We start from the raw sequence: 17,798 nt of genomic DNA, 5'->3' as shown, positions 1-17,798 counted from the left end.
GCAAGGGTTCTAACAGTATTGTGTCACATATGCCATCACTCATGTGATTGGCTTGCAGGGCACCTATGGCTTGCAGGGCACCTTTGATTAGCATTGAGAAGGTTCCATTTTATTAGAGATATCGTGGCCCATGGTGATGTAGTAGTGGAAAGAGTTTCATCCTCTCTAGCGGTGATCTACACGGTAGATACGACGAAGACGCTCCTCAAATCGCTACACAATCTTCCTCTCCATGCGCACCACGTGATCAAGAAGGGGCCAACCCTTCTTGCAATCCACATGCCTCAAACTAGGGCTATTAGTTAAGAAGGAGAGGGAGGAAGGAGAATATGATGTAGCAGCCAAAAAGGGTCTAGCTTATACTCCTTCGGTTCCCTCCTATTTATATAGGTCTCTATCAACTTAACCCTAATGGATCCTACCCTATTAGGTACTAGATCTTAATCGAACTACTTAAGTCTCTTGGATTAATGGATCTCTACCCAATAATATCTCATTAGCTCTTATTAGATTTTATCCATAAGATCCAATAATTCAAGAATTTATTTGATATCCAATAAGTTAAGAGCTATAGTAGATCTTTTATATTTGAACCTCTACTCGTCGCAACACTTACCATATATGTGTGCCTCTCTAGGCCCAATATCGAGCTGGCCATGAGTCATACCTATCAGAACTCTTTCTAACTCAGTGAATTATCATCTCTTATAATAATTCACTCAACTCATTGATTACGAATGTACTAGGCCACCGCGCTGTAGTCCCTAAATAATATAGGGGAATCCAATCCATTGGACATGTTTGTCCTTAATTATTGTGTATATATAGTCTCTTATCCATATAATATCTCAAAGACCATATATCGAACATGGTGTTATCAAACCCATACAGAATCTACTCGAGTCTCGCTCTAATCGAATTCTCCCAAAGAACTCTTTCTCTCTCAATCCGAATGACTTTGGCCAAGGATTTGCCTAAACAAGAATACATAGGATATTTTTCTCATGACATCAAGATCAGATGATTCTCTATCGACACTCAATTGCTCTGGTAAGATTGACTACTACTCCTGATAATCGATTGTGCTAGATCTGGAACCTCCAAACCTATAAGTCTGGCATCAAAGAGCGGAGTACTCATACATTACATCCTTGGTATCTCAAGTCTAAGGACTAGATACACAACTGAGACCATAGAATCATTATCTTACAATGAGATATCATTAACCATTCAACATTTAATGAGCAGATTAATCAATAAACTCATTCTCCAATGAGCACCTGCATTGTATCTCTTGTGTCCCCGTATGAGCAGTTATAAAACCAGTCGCTTCCATCATATGAATGGGTATACAACGCACTAGTATGCCCGGTTATCTCGATGTCTCTCTCAAGCAACTTATGACCAGGATTATTTAGGGTCTGTGTTTAAAGGTGAATCTATCTCATTATCGTGATTTTATCATAATCCGATTCTCATTGCACAGATCCATGGACATCACAATATATACAACATACAACATAAAATGAGAAAATATCAATAAATAATAATAAGCAAAATGATTACGCAGAATATCACATGTGTCATCACTCATGTAATTGGTTTGTAGGGCACCTCTAACTAGCAAAATCCACTACGGTAGAGGCACAAGGCAAATGCACCCGAGATGTGTGAATCCGAAAAACTTGACTAATGCCAAGATGAGTCCGCTATGGTGGAAGCGCAAGGCAAAATGTGCTCATGATGCGTAAGTCAGCAAAACCTTGCCTGCATGAAGAAAAATCTGTAATGATGATGGCGCAAAGCCAAATATGCCCGAGACACATGAGTCAGAAAAATCCGATTGACACTAAGATAAATCCGCTATGGTGGAGGCACAAGGTCAAATGCGCTCGAGATGCATGAGTCTAGAAAACCTAACCCATGTGAAGAGATCCACTACAGTAGAGGTGCAAGGTCAAATGTACCCAAGATGTATGAGCTACGAAAACCCAACTCGTGCCAAGAGAACGCGACTCGTAAGATGAGATTTTGAACATCCCTAAGTCGGACAAACTAAATAATGAGCTTCGAACCCCTCTCACAAGAGACCTAAAGCATGCCTTGGGGGGGGGGCAAATGATACGGAATCTATTATCAGCTGACACGTTGTTGCCATGTGAGATCCAAGTCACCCTTCACTCATTTGCCTATATGGATGAAGATTCAAAGTAGGAAAACATAAGCTTCCTTCTCAAAAAAGTAAAGTAATTACGTCAAGAAGGACAACCATATGCTTTCTTCTTATCCATTATGATGAGGAAGATAATAATAAACTTTCTTCTCATCCTCTAGGATATAAAAAGACTTCTTAAACCTAATACAAGAGATTTTTTTTGAACTACCCAAATCCACATTTGTAGATCTCATATTAGTAACTTGAGTATCAAAGAGATCAGGTTGGAAAACCTCTTCCAATTTCAATCTTCATACAGGTGGCACCTTAGGAGCACGATGTTCCACCTCAAGAGCACATCATTCCACCTTGGGAGCACAATACTTCTACCTCAAGAGCACAATATTTTTACCTCGGAAATACCTCAAACATTCTTCTATATAAAGTCTGGATCACATTGGGCTAACCAAAATGATAATAATACTTTCCTCTAACAACCAGCATCTTGAAATCTTTACATTTGGGACTTTTGGTGGTGTTTTTTTCTTAAGAATCTTAAAAGATTTAGGATTTTCAATTTTTTAAAATCCTGATAATCAACGGAGCAGCCTTTTGAAATCTTTACTTTTAGACGATTTTTATTTTTTTCCTAATAATCAACCATCTAGTAGAATAATTCAATTTTTCCTTTTTCTGTTCATGCATTGGTTTGGATGGATCAGTCCATGCTTCACTGATATGAATCAAGGGATAAGCCTCTTGAAATCTTTGCATTTTAAGCGATTCAAGAGTCCTCGCATATTTCCATTTCCATTTGAATTAATATTCATCTAATCACAATCTTATAACGCATTACCACCGGGTGGTAGTTAATTCGTTGCTGCAGATCTGTTTTTTAGTTGGGCTATTAAAACTTAAGTAAAAGACTAAGCTCAGAGTGTTCTTAAGTTGTTTTGATTCAGAAATGAAGTAGACTTAAATAATGATCGGCTTAAACAATAAAACATGTAGCCAGAACATGACAATTTTGTTTCACACACTTCAGCTTCTAAATGTATATTAATTATCTCCCTTGTCGAGAGTAAGGAATTTTGGGCCAAAGATAGTAAGCATTATTCCTTGTTCAATTTATCAATGCATTCCATATCAATGATGTTAGGTATCCTACAAAATGTTTGCTCCTTGCATATCAGTTATACGGCTGAAAATTAGAGGAAAAAAAGGGTGCCTAGACTTAGAGTTTCCATCCAAATTTAGGTTCAGCTAATTCTAATCTTTGACAACCAAAAGTTCAACATTATGGTAGGAGTCAGGTCTTTTCATAATTTTCCAATTTCTCTTTTCTTCTTGCTAGAAGTATGATAAATCTTTACATTTGTTTCCATAACATCAGTATATGCTTACATAATCTTTTGACAGTCAACAACAATTTTCCACAAGTTCCATCTTGATAAGATAATTCTGTATTATACAAACAACCAGAAACACATTTTATTTATTCTTGCAAACTAGAAGAGTGCTAAGTTTCAAATTTAGAACATTTTCAATTTCACTGATTATCTGTAGGACCAAATATTCACACCTTCAAAATTCCTTTAATCACAAAACCATTTTTCATACCAGAGATATTTCAGCATGGTGTTGAATCAATTCAAAATGGCAAACTCTTGTTGCTTGCATAATAACTCGTGCTTTAACTGTTGAAAAGGTCTAAATTGCCCATAGCAATTAGGCAGCAAAGTGAAAAGTGATGTGAAGCAATGGCTACCTTCCATCACCAATAACTTCTAGCATCGGTAGTGTGGGTGAAGCTGAGCTTCCTATGTTATGCACCATGCTTGTGCTTGATACTGTGCTGAACCTCTCATTCTCAGATCCTGAGATGATGGGTTCAGAAGGTCCACAACTGGCGAAGTTGCTGCTCAAGTCGTTGTATTGCCAATCCGTCAGGTAACCAGGTCTTGACTTCACTTCACTTACCTCAATATCCCCCGTTAACATGGCCACAATTCTCGACATCGATGGGCGTAACATTGGTGAGGCTTGAGTGCACAACAAAGCTACATTGATAACGCGGATTGCTTGTGCTTCATCAAATGTTAATAATTTTGGGTCCACCAATTCCAGTTCACACTGTTTCTCGCGTAGATTCCAGGCCTACAGAAAATGAACACCAAAACGAATCAGAATATGTAACATTATAGTGCCAATTGATAATGGGAATGTTTTACCTTTTTATTTGACAAAGAAAGATGGATTCAATGATTGTCCTAATCTTTCCATTGAACAGTGGATCCACATCCACTTTGTCAAGTTCCAGTACATTCAACAAAAAATGTGGTCATAGAGTGATATATTTTTTCAGACATAATTGATGGGATTGTGATGGGAATACAATATAATTACATCAAAGGGAATGAATTGAAATAGAGAGTGTATTCAATCACACAAATGATAGGCATTTGACTAGGTGTTTGACAAAGTGAGTGTGAGAGGCAATTTCTCATGGTCTTGTAAATTATTTCATGGATGCATACAGAGTTAATCGACATATCATCAACTTACCATTATCTGATATATTCATCAGCGTATCATGGTATTTACATTGTGAAAGGGCCAAGCAAGAAATTGCCTTCAAATGGATGTTATTAAACCCTACAAAACTGACATGTTTTCTAAGCCAATATCTGATAAACTAGAGAACCTACCCATTCAAGAAGATAAACTTTCTCATTTTTAAGGGTCTGATCTGCATTGGACCTTCCAGAAAGAACCTCCAGAGCTACAACTCCAAATGCAAAAACATCAGCTTTTTCTGTGAGATGCCCTCTCATGGCATATTCCGGTGCAAGATATCCTCTGGGAAAGTACAGTAAAATTATTGTTATATCCCAATAAAGTACACAAACCAACAAACCCTATTGGTGCAATTGAAGAAAGCAACAAACTGATATCATGGGTAAAGCCTGATAGAATAAAGAATGCAAGGAAAAATGGTGTTGGCCCTTCTTACATTGTACCAGCAACTCTAGTGCTGATGTGTGTTTTATTATCATCATAAAGCTTCGCCAGCCCGAAATCTGATATTTTAGGGTTTAAATTGGCATCAAGGAGAATGTTGCTAGCTTTGACATCTCTGTGTACGATTCGCACTCTTGATTCCTCATGAAGATACGCTAGAGCTCTTGCAATCCCCAAACATATCTCAAAGCGAATGGGCCAATCAAGGTGCAAATTGTTCTTGCCTGCAATGAATTATACATAGTCATATGCACAATTAAGTTTAAAGATGCTGTTCATAAAATTTGCAAAACATGTAGGATACATAATTAAAAAAATGAAAGCTCCTATTGATGTTTTCTTTCTTTTTTGAGATGGTATTAAATGATACCAAAGATTGCCTGATCGAGGCTCTTGTTTTCCAGGTACTCGTAGACCACAAGTCGCTTCCCTCCCTCAACACAACAACCATATAGTTTCACCAGATTTTTATGCTGAACAGCAGATATAATTGCAATTTCTGTCATGAACTGACGCTTTCCCTGATTGGATGCTACTGAAAGTTGCTTCACGGCCACAGTCCTTCCATCAAAAAGTTTACCCTATGTATAAAAATAACAAAACACAAAATTGATGTTAATATTAATATACACCTTACATAACAAAGTAAAATATGCCCACTGGAAACCTAGAAAAAGCTTCATTGCATTATTGCATCCTTTGCAGGTTAATGTGACAAATAAGATCAGCGGATTTTGATTAGTTCTCAGTGTGGCACTGTGGCTAGCTTCAGCATCCATATGCTTTGTTTGAGTTTGACATGTGTTCCAGGTGAGGATGGGTGGTAAGCATTGGTCATTCTGGGATACTTGGTAGGTTGGTTTGCAATGTCAGTATGTTTCTCTCTGGATATTTATTATTTTCTAGGTCAGTATTCAGTTGGTTTTGTTTGCAAACTTATAACCAGTTTCTTAATGGTTTCTTCTTGTTTTAAGTTTACATGATGGAATAGGTGAATTGCCTATTTTTCTTTTTCCAAAAAATGAAAGACGATAAGTGAAACAAGATGCATCAATTCTTCCAGCAAAGGCAAAACAAACTGATGGCAAGCAAGTTGTAAAATTAAGAAAAGAACAGAAAATTCTTATTAGCTTAGTCCAACGAAGAATTGTATTTAAAAAATAAATAGATTTAATTAATTAAAATAGAAGAGGATGAGGCCTGATACATCGGTACAGTTGCTCATTTATGATTTGGGTCACTAAGGTTCAAGATATGGAAATAATTTCTCTATTTGTAGGGTAAGAGTACGTAAAAGATTCTTTCCAGATTCCGCATTGGCAGGAGAGCGAGTTTTTTAAACCATTTTTATGTACAACACTTTATTTTATTTGAATAAAATGTTGCTTTCTTTGCACAAAAAGGTAAAAAATGCATGAGGAGCATGCATCAATATTCTATATTCAATGAACTGTCTATGCCACATGGATTAATAGATTGGGGATTGAATTTATTATCATTACAAAGAACCCACTAGAAGATAATTAAAGAACAAATAAAAGACACATCTATTGAGGAAAATATTTTTATCCGGATAATCCATAGAACACCAATAATTAATGGCTACAAAACAAACATTTCAAACTGATGGATTTTGATCCTAACAAACCAGATAATGAAAGATGAACAGCAGATTATTTAACATAAACTCTGTCTTTAAGGTGGCTAATATGCAAATTGGCACCAGGTAAAACATATTTAAGTAGTCTGCAAGCATTGTAGACAAACTTATTTGGTAAGTCACATGATAATTCTGTTTACATACATCTAGGAACTTGCACAGATTCTCACCTTATATACAGGACCAAATCCTCCCTCTCCTAGCTTATTGGCAGAGTTAAAGTCTTCAGTGGCAGTTTTCAGTTCAGAGTACATGAAAGTGTCTGGCCTAGCACTCATTTCTATCAATTCTGCATTAAATGATTTGAACATGTAAAAAAGAACAGAAACACTTGTTAACTTCTGATGGACTGTAGATTTTTAAAGATGTTTAGTGGAAAGGTGTACCATCATCATCCTCCTTGTTGAGTCTTTTCTTGTGCCAATATATCAAAATCCCAAATATTAAGAGTAGACCTAAAGCTACAACACCAGCTGTTGTGCCTGCAATAATACTTGTCTTCTTCTTACTTGTTGACGTAGTAGATGGTGGCTTATTACTAACAGTTGGAGTGAAATCTGAAGAATAGAAAAGAAAATAAGATGCTGGTACAATAACATGCTAAACAAAAAGCAAGATATTCACTTAGTGTTGCTTTACCATAAGGATCTACACTAATGGCTGAAATGGATCCTCCATAATAACCTTGAGTAGGCACACAGCAAGTACCCTTTCCAGCCCAAAAGAAATGAATTTCAAGGAAGTTCTCTGTTACTGGAGCTACATACTCCTTGATGACAGCTGTAAGGGATTTCTCTCCGGCTTCCTTTCTTATATCAAAATCCTTCTCTCTAAGATTTCCCTGAAAAAAAATAGATAAGCTTGGCAAATTTCAACGAAGTAAAAATAATTCAGAAAGAATCAGAGGTGAAGATACCAAATATTGATTTGTACCATTGCTCAGCTTAAACACTTCTAGATTTATTCTTATTTTAGAATAGATATTTATAAATATTAAAATATTGGTGTTTACTGTTGATAGTAAAGCTATTTCTGTTGCAAATATCTAACTTATTATTCAAAGTAATAATTTTGCTCTTTCCAACAATGTTTCAGCTTGACTAAAAATTCTCCTGTACAATCAGTCAAGCTTCAAAGAAAAGAAACAAGAGATAAAAGTTACGGTCATTTTTCCACAAGAGTTTACCACAATGGTTCATTAATTCAGAAAGAATCAGAGGTGAAGATACCATATATTGATTTGTACCATTTCTCAGCTTAAACACTTCTAGATTTATTCTTATTTTAGAATAGACCATTGATAGTCAAGCTATTTCTGTTACAAATATCTAACTTATTATTCAAAGTAATAATTTTGCTCTTTCCAACAATGTTTCAGCTAGACTAAAAATTCTCTTGTACTATCAGTCACGCTTCAAAGAAAAGAACCAAGAGATAAAAAGTTATGGTCAATTTTCCACAATAGTTCGTTAAAGATGTAAGTTAAAAAAATCAAAAGAGATATATTCATGATTCTCTTTTAGAAAATGATTGTTATTCCTATGAATTTTCGAAGTCAATGATTCATTTTACATTTTTACCATGTTAACTAAAAGCATATATCATTTTTTACGTTTCTTATATATATTAAAGCCTACTTGTCAGAACTCGAGTTTGATGGGCTAACTATCTTATCAACTTCATTTGACCCAGATCACTAGTAATACTTAGGTTGAAGTTTAAAATAATACACTCATCAGACCTTTATAAGTCAATCTTAATCTTGCTCACTTTCGATGTGGAACTAATTTGGGTGTTACACTACTTGTATGATTTTTCTCTTCTACAATACTCTTAGCAAACACTCCAAAACACATCCCACTTTTTTTTTCTGATAAAACCAAAACACACATCTTCATTTGCTTACCTGAATATAAATATCAAAAATTCTTCTTCCATTACTTTTCCAAGTAGGTGGATCAAGTATCTGTGTCTCAGCAAAATGCAACTTAACAGTATAATTTCCATTCTGAAGCCCGAGCCCATAGTATCTCAGTGATGAGGGAGATATCCTTGCAGTCTGATATAACTCTGATTCTAGAGTATTTGTGAATTGGGATGAACTGTATAGAATATAGTCAGCATTTGAGGCATCTGAAAAGCTTCCAACAGTACTAACTGCCCACTTGTTTGTCTCAGTCACATAATAAGAAGCAGTAGTTAGAATCTGGTTGTCAATTTCATACAAAGTTCCATCGGAAGCTGTTATAGTTTTATTACCACCACACTTTACTGCAAATGAAGAATCTGCAAGCATCAAAAACTAAATCATTCATATATTAACATTGGAAAGACAATGATAAATAACCGAAATTACGACATACAAATTGGTGCCCCACGATTGCACGGTATATCTCGTTGGAGACAATTCAATCCTGAAGGCAAAACACTGTACATAACACTTTAGTTATGTCACTCCAGATGAAAAAAATATTAACGATGTAAAATCATTGTTATAGATCAGAAGCACCTGCTGTTAGAACTTCCAATTACAAAGTTGTTGGCCACCAAGTTCCTGTAATAATTACAGCAATGAGTGTCACAATTGGTAGTTCTTATGGTCTACCAAATATGAATCACTGGAGAATGGAAGGCAAGGGGGCCTAAGTATTACATAGTGTATAAACAATACAAGGGAACAAAACTTTAGTTGTAATGCCAAAAAAATTACATGTGTCATCACAAAGTTATGAATCAGCTTGGTATGTCTTGTTTAATCACCATAGGCCATCTCTTGTTCATGGAGCAAAATAAGGTTCCTGTTTTCTTTAAATGAAGTAAAATTGACTTAATGGGGAAGTCGACCAATTTTTATGCAAGATGGTTCCAAAATGCAACCATACGTTTTTGAAGGAATTCATTAGATATAGTAATAAGTTATACTACAGTGTTCCCGTATCTTCTAAATATCTGCTTTAATGATGTAGTTAAAGAGTGATGAGAAACATTTGAACTACCAAGTATTTGACATGGCTAATATAGTACAATGAAGAATCTCTCTTTAAATAAACATACAGTTTCAGATTTTGTTGGCTAGCCCAAGAAGGAAAACTTCCTGCCAGTTGATTATAAGATAGATCTCTGCAGGAAAGACATAAACCAGAATCAAACACTCAAATATTGTATAAACAAGAAGCAGGTCCATCAGAGCAGTATTAGAGAATAGCTATTAAAAAAAAATGACACAATAATTATCACTTGCTGAGAAGATTTTACTAATGTCTGTTGACCAAAACACAGGCAACAGTGTAAGTGTTAAAACCCTGAATGAGATAGACAGATAAAGTTCTCCTAATTCCAAATAAAAAGCAGTTAACAAAAAATTGAAAGACTACACCACAAATTAGCTTCCAAGAAACTGAATCTGAAGAACATACATGTTAAGAAGTGTCACGCTCTTGTTAGCGGGCAAGCTACCAGATAGATTATTATTTCCAAGGAATCTGCAATAGGAGGAAAATAAAATTCAAAATAAGTATGATAGTAACCAAATTTAACTAACATCCTATTAGGATGCTTACAAAATGAATTCACACCACAAACTTATCTTACAAATAACTCTTTTATAAGGATTTTTCTTACAAGTGACTAAGCAAGTTCAAATTGAAGAGAGACTGAGGAAGTTGTCCCGTAAGATTGTTGAAGCTCAAATCCCTGTGAGACAATAGCATCTCTCACTAAATTAGAATACCAATTTCTTACAGACTAAAGGGTGGTAAAAATCAAAATAGTGGTGCCAGAAAATTGTCATTCATGACAAGCAACATCATCAATAACATTCATCTGAATCAGGCTTACAGTTTCTGCAAACTGGTGTATTTTGAAAAGTTTGAGGGAATAATATCTGATATCTTGCAATTCCTTAAGATCCTGTAAGGAATAGATGATACATGACTTATTTAACTGTTACTGCAGGATAAGAGGCATGAGACAAAATAGATTGTTGAGTCTTTTTCTCACAAGGTGCTTAATGATGTCAGATTACTAATAAAAGCTAACGATGAGCTCCCCTTTTGTATGTCACTTATCCTTCTGCATGACAAAAAAAAAAGCAAAAAGAGACTTAAATGAATTGAACTGTAATGATTAAAGGCATTCATTATGCATATAATGATATTAAGAAATGGTATATGGTGATGCGTTGGTAAGTATAAATCAAAACAAAGACTACAGTAATGTATTACAAGGACAGTAGACCAGCAGATACACCGTGAGACAATTAAATAGTGTGTAACACACATACAATTAAGATAACTAGGAACAGATGAGCCTTACAAGTCTACCATATTGGTCATCCTGGAAAGACCTGATGGGATTGGCCCCTCGAAAGAGTTTCCTTGCATTCTCCTGGCGAAGCAATCTAAAAATTAGTATAACTAAAAGAAGATCAATATTCTTATATGGGCATGTTTAAAAGCAAAAGTTGATACAACTTCATGAGGCTGGAGCTTGGAACAATGAAAAAGTACGAATAGAAAAAGAATACCCCTGCAGAAAACTTTTCATTGATTTCAAGTCATTTCAACAATCTTGACTCAACAAAATAAGTTCAATTGTGCATGACAAGCTAGTAGCAGTAATAATTATTTTGACCACAGGACTGACAATGTGAGATTGAGTTTTTAAGGAAGCAACCTTGCACAAATATTCCCACCTATAGATTCTTTTGTCATGCACAACTATTGAGCCTTTTGGTGACATCCGTACATCTGCACCATGGTGGTCATTGGGCAAGTTGATAGTCATGATAAGACATAAAACTACTAGCATTCAGCAATCAGATAGCTGAGCAACTGCTTCAGGAGGCAATTAAGATAATTTTCAAATAGATAACAGAAGCTAGAGGCACCTACAAAGTGCTGATTGCACAAACTATTAAACTGAGAATTAAAGTGAACAGAACTGCCTTATCCGTAAGATGATACCTTGTTTTTAAATACTTTAAAGAAGCACATGACATGCCATCAACTGCATTTAACCATAGAGTTCTATAACCATAGTGGCATAATACTAAGATAAAAATTCTAGTTCAGAATGTATTGTGTGATGTCCATTACTAAAAGCAGATTAAGGATATTGTTGTTAGTGTTTCTAACAAAGACTATTGCTTTAATGTGAGTCATACCACACTCTATTAAAAATATCCTTCCAAAAAATTACACAAAAGAAATCTATGAGCATCAAAACCATAAGGATGGCCTAGATCTCTTTGTATTTGCTGCTGCACTTAATTTTCTAATAGTATTTATAATTTAAAAAAAATTGTGTAAGAATTGGCTACTGGAAACTAAAATCATATGGATGGCAATAAAGAGATTCAAAAAACTCCAGTTGCTCATGAACATATGAAATTGTGGATAATATAACCTTGTAAATTAACAAAATAAAGCATGTGCTTATGTTTCATAAAGGCTACGTTACAAAATAAAGAAACTCTTGGCCCAGATTTGATGGAAAGTTGACCAGAAATCTGCTAGGTATCCTTTTGCTTTAACACATAAACAAATTTAACTGCTGCTCGAACATTTTGCTGTGATAGATACACAGATTGCAGGAAAATATGATACATAACTAAAATAAAATTCTAGATATCAGATATTACATAAAAGTTATTCCTCTCAATACTTACAATGAGGTTATATTAGTCCTGCTGAAGTCTGGTATTTTGCCAGTGAAATTATTGTTAATTAGCCACCTGATACAGAAAAAAAAGTGGTGAGCAACATCTATGTCTGCGCAATTGATATGCAAAAATAAATAAATGAAAAAGATGACTTACAAGGTCTTCAAATTTTTTAGTCCTGATATAGTTGATGGGAACTCACCACTTGCCCCACAGCTACTCACATACCTACCAAATAATTATTGTATGTAAGCACAAAATACCAACTAAAAAACTTCTAGTGTTTAGAAGCACTAAAACACAAATAAGGCTGTCAAAGTTATCTAACAATTGCTGCAATTTAGTCAGGTTGCCAAGCTCAAGAGGGAGCGGGCCACTGAAGTTATTTGTAGCAATACTCCTGCAAAATAAAACCAATCGAATTATTCATGTTTCTTTCACATCATCTGAAGAAAATTATGCCATGGGATTGCAATACATGTCAATAAGGGAGGAATTGCAGTACATGTGAATCAACAAAATGTAAGTGTTCATTATACATAAAACAAAGATCGCTCACAAACTTTTTTCCCCTTGTTCTTTTCCTTTCCAAAGACAGCTTAATAACAACAAAAAATCCACTTCAAGAAATCAAGTTCATCGTTAAGAAGCAAGAATTTTCTACCTCAAATTAAATGTAAGACTGATAAGCCAAAGAATTTTGCATATTATGTAATACTTTTGATTTTGATTGAATCGACGACCTTCAAAGGGAGGGCGCCAATTTGAAGGAGGGCGGGATGTAATGTACCTTCACAGCAGCCTTTTGACTCGAAAGGATGCACGAAATGCATACCCATCGCTTTGGCATCTTTTGGTTGATGCCATTAGGAAACTATGGACACAGCAATGCACCAAATTGGTCGACTACCCCGGCCGACCAACCATTGGCCATGCGAAAAAGCAGAGCCTGTAAAGATCTTATCAGGCGATCATTCGCCTCCACCTCTCTCTCCCTCCTCGGGGGTTGTCTTCCGGCGGATGCGTGGCCGTGAGTAAGGAGAACACATGGCGGCACGCGACAGCCAGACTGTCTGTAGATGGCCGTCGTTGGCGCCGTGACGAAGCAAATGCCTGAGGGGCCGGGGGAAGTGAAAGAAAAGGAGTCGGTTCATCAAGAAAGATCCGAATCCGATATGACGCCCGATTCGTTTTGTTAGATCATTTTACATATATAGCCTTAAAAAGTTCAGAAATAACATAATTACCACTTCATATCATATTTATATATCATCCCAAAACCTTTTAGCAACATAATTATTTTTAAAAATTATTGATATATATATATATATTCTCTAAATTTACAATTAGAAGGACAAATACAAAAATATTAGATATATGTGTTTCAATTTGGTGGCATTGAGTCAAATCCAAATCCACATTGGCTTGAGGCTGATCTGTATCTTCCACAACCTTGATCGGATAGCTATCAAGAAAATTCATGATACTTTTATAATTACTTCTTGCAGTTCATGAAATCATGTGGAGGATTTTTGGCTGAGAAATGGGGCATCAAAAAGAATGATTTCTTACAGGGAGAGAAGGTTGGTGAGCTTGCCGAGTTCCTTTGGTATGCCTCCTGATAGTGCATTAGTACCCACTGACCTGCAAAGTTGCATCCAATCAAGAACAAACTTGTTGACATCATAGGTTAGGTTAGAATGTAAGTGGACTTACAAGTATTGTAGGCCGGTCAAGTTCCCAATGAATGCAGGAAAGGGACCCGTCAAATAGTTTTGAGCCAAATGCCTGTTGATGTAAAGCTTGCTTGACATAGTAACTTCAATTGCTCACAATGATGTTGATAGGAAATTAAGTCACTAATATATTGTAAAATGATGTAAGTATTGTGCATATTAGGGACCATAGGATCGATAATTAGTGCTCTTACTTATTTGGTTGTCTATATGTTCGTTATCTGCATTTGGAGGTGCTTTTTGATATGGTGAGTTCTTATCTCATGCTTGTCTTGCATGCATGCTTTAGAAGTAGTAGGAAATAGATGGAGGTAGAGATGAGACGGAGATGGAAGAGGGCATACAAGTTGGTGAGGTACGTCAAATTTTGCAGCTCGGCCGGGATTCTGCCCACCACATCGAGGGCGTACACTTTCCTGCATATATATGAGCAAGCCAAAACTTCATACCAAGATATACATATATACATGTATATATACATATATATATATATATACATATATATATATATATATAGAGAGAGAGAGAGAGAGAGAGAGAGAGAGAGAGAGAGAGAGAGAGAGAGAGAGAGAAAGAGAGAGAAAGTCTGTGTGTTTGAATAGACATGAACTCCAAGAAAAGCAAGAAAAAGATGATGATGAAGGAGAAGAACCCAACTGCATAGCATGAGAGTGAGTGTGTGCATTTGAGAGAGAGTCTGTGCCCTAAATGATTATGAACTCCAAGAAAGCAAGAAAATGATGATGAGGAGAACTCAACTGCATAGTTTGAGAGTGCGTATTTAGAGAAAGTGAGAGAGAGAGAGAGAGAGAGAGAGAGAGAGAGAGAGTCTGTGTGTTCTAAATTATTTATGAACTCCAAGAAAAGTAAGAAAAAGATGATGATGTAGGAGAAGAACCCAACTGCATAGTATGAGAGTGAGTGTGTATTTAGAGAGAGAGAGAGAGAGAGAGCGCACAACTGAGTGATGTGGCAGGTTGTGGCGTTGTCGTAGGAGCAATCGCATTTGACGGCAGGATTGAAGGCGGTGCTATCGAAACTGGTGGAGTCGATGGCGGCGCCGCTGCAGGGCTCGCCGCTGATGTTCCACGCCGGCGACGACGTCGCCGAAGCCGTCCTCCCCCACCGCCCCAGGATCACGTTCAGTGCCGCCACTGCAACGCCAGAAACAGCACATGGTGTTCACGTCAACAACGAACTCCTCGATCAAATGCTACCATGTTATCACCATCATCATATCACACGCTACCAACCTAATGCATGCATGTATGAATGAGTTCGTGTGGTTTGACCGTGAGAAACCGGCAAGTCAGCATCTTTGAATGATTTAGTCTTTGACTTGACAAAATTGAATGTCCTATAAGATTAGTCGTATCCCTTACAAAATTCAATAACACACATATATCATCGTCGTTAATCTCTATACCATCGATCGTCGCCAAGTATAGCAATAGTGAAAATTCGAGTAGCATTAATATCCTTAAAAAAAATATTATATATTCTCTTTTAAATTAGTAATTCAAATAATTGATAAGGTATAATTTAGATATTAAAATAAAAGTCTCTTTTTATTTTTACCAAAAGATATTTCTATTTGATTTTTAATGTGAAAAAAATTAAAATTTCCCATCAATTGAGAAAAAAGGATCTCGAAAATTGTTTAAGATGGACATGTTGTTCGAAATTAAAAAGTAAGGCAAACATAGAACGGATGTATTGGGAAAATGACATAAATAAGAAAATAAAAGATTGAAATAATCCATAGCTGATTTGATGAGTAAAAATGATGAACAATAGATTCACGGATTGCCACAAACAACTTAGGAAAATTGTGGCCTAAGATGCAATCCGGTGTGAATTCAAAACCTATATCATCTAATGATGTTCTAAAAGTCCTATATCATCTAAACTTGTATGAATTCAAAACCTCTTTGATAACTATGAAAAGTCAAGTAATAAGAAATATTTCTACAATAATTAAATAAAAACGAGTCTCAAGTAGCAGAAAATCTTCTTCTTTTTTTTTTTTTTGGTACCTACATCCAAACAGTGTAACCAGGATATATGATATGAGGACCTCAAATCACCATCATATCTATATGAGCTCTTTCTAACTATTTTATAGGTTGTGTTGGTGTTTTTTCTTATGGTTTTAAGTGGATTTTATGGACTTTGATGGCTTCAGTGAACTGTTTGAGTGCTTTTTTATCAAATAAATAAAAGAACTTGCAAAAACTCGGGAGAAGAAACAAATATGGAAAGAAACAAATTTGAGAACTATATCGAAGAAAGAAGAACAAAGCATGGAAACAATCATGAGACAAAAAAAGGTTATACTGAATTGTGTGTGTTTGTCGAAGAAAGATATGAATACTAGGAGGAGAGGAGGAGGAGAAGAAGAACAAAAACCATGGAAACTTGCAGAAGATAAAAGATAAGGTTTGAGTGCCTTATCAAAGAAAAAGAGGAGAAGATATGGAGCAAGCAGAAGAAAAAAAGATTATAGTGAGACAACGGCATGCCTTCAGATAGAGGAGTAGTAGCTTGAGCTCCGGATCTTCCGAAAGCGAGGAACAGGCATGGTAGGAAGCAGATCACAAGAGCTACCGAATCAAACTTGGATGGATTCTTTGGCTGCAACATCTCTGATATGGCGCAAGGGTTTCAAGATTTCTGAAGCTCCGGAGTGGTCTGTAACAATGGCGGTGGCTTTCCCCACAATTTAAAGGTGTGGAGGTGGGATCGCATGGGACATGTTTGACAGGAAAAACTAAAACGTGGCTGTTCTTTGTAGACTTTTCGCATGCTCTGTTCACAATTGGCTACTCCACCTAGTGTGGAGATTGTTTATGCTCCTAAACTTCAAGCGCGCACTTCTTCCTCTCATAAAAATCCTTTTACTGCAAATTAAGTGTTTGCTGAGAAAATTTTACCAGTCAGAATCATTCAAATCAAGTCTGATGCTTAATCTCCAAGGTTGATCCTTTTTCATTTTCAATCCAACTCCATCCATGGGCCTCTTTTTTTTATACTATTTATTTTACTTCTCCATATTGTCCACTTTGAATAATTTTGTCATTGCAGGTAACACATCAAATCAAATAAACATGGACATTTCCTACCAGGACTATATGATGTGAAAATAAAAGTGACAAGCTTAGAAAAATTTCTCTGTGGGAGAAGCTTGCTTGACTTTTCTCTCAAGACCTACTTCAAGAGGGTTGTATTGTTTTATAGACATTTGTGTCTGCCAGTCCTGGTGAATTCAACCAATGACTTCCAGACCTCATCACTGAAACACAAAAAATAATAATAATAAATTAAATGGTGATTCATTTGTTCTTGGACTGTGGAATTTGGCGTAGATCTATGCTTCAACAGCTATCTCTGATGCATGCAATGACAGCAACTGGACTCAAAGAAACAAATTAACGTTAGTGTCTATGTATTTTCTAAGTACCTACTACTTTTATCTTATACAAGAGTCGAGATTATGAAGTGACATATATGATTCACAGTATTAAAACATTTATAAATTAACCTAGAAACACATACACACACACA

General features: G+C 35.9%; 1 protein-coding gene across 3 annotated transcripts; it reads right to left on the bottom strand.

Annotated features, from left to right (window-relative positions):
• Nucleotides 1–3,796: 3,796 nt before the first annotated feature.
• On the bottom strand, nucleotides 3,797–16,937 carry LOC103974544 (probable LRR receptor-like serine/threonine-protein kinase At1g56140). Of its 3 annotated transcripts, none has more exons than XM_065159883.1 (24): nucleotides 16,757–16,937; nucleotides 15,193–15,388; nucleotides 14,579–14,650; nucleotides 14,215–14,286; nucleotides 14,071–14,142; nucleotides 12,827–12,898; nucleotides 12,655–12,726; nucleotides 12,505–12,570; nucleotides 11,151–11,222; nucleotides 10,836–10,907; nucleotides 10,674–10,745; nucleotides 10,458–10,529; nucleotides 10,253–10,318; nucleotides 9,891–9,956; nucleotides 9,346–9,390; nucleotides 9,200–9,264; nucleotides 8,743–9,122; nucleotides 7,476–7,677; nucleotides 7,223–7,393; nucleotides 7,007–7,125; nucleotides 5,547–5,757; nucleotides 5,169–5,400; nucleotides 4,864–5,014; nucleotides 3,797–4,312 (listed from the first exon to the last, which is right to left on the bottom strand). In XM_065159883.1, exons 1-24 carry the CDS (start codon nucleotides 16,875–16,877, stop codon nucleotides 3,920–3,922), a joined length of 3,132 nt encoding a protein of 1,043 aa, XP_065015955.1. In that variant the 5' UTR covers nucleotides 16,878–16,937; the 3' UTR covers nucleotides 3,797–3,919. The 3 variants fall into 3 exon arrangements, with proteins under 3 accessions (XP_065015955.1, XP_065015957.1, XP_065015956.1); XM_065159885.1 differs by having other exon boundaries at nucleotides 7,223–7,318; XM_065159884.1 differs by having other exon boundaries at nucleotides 8,743–9,107.
• Between the last annotated feature and the right edge of the window lie 861 nt (nucleotides 16,938–17,798).

Source organism: Musa acuminata, chromosome BXJ3-7 (genome assembly GCF_036884655.1).
Source record: "Musa acuminata AAA Group cultivar baxijiao chromosome BXJ3-7, Cavendish_Baxijiao_AAA, whole genome shotgun sequence".
Lineage (NCBI taxonomy): Eukaryota > Viridiplantae > Streptophyta > Magnoliopsida > Zingiberales > Musaceae > Musa > Musa acuminata.
The sequence above is the reverse complement of the archived record's forward strand: the minus strand, read 5'-3'. Positions and strand labels throughout refer to the sequence as shown.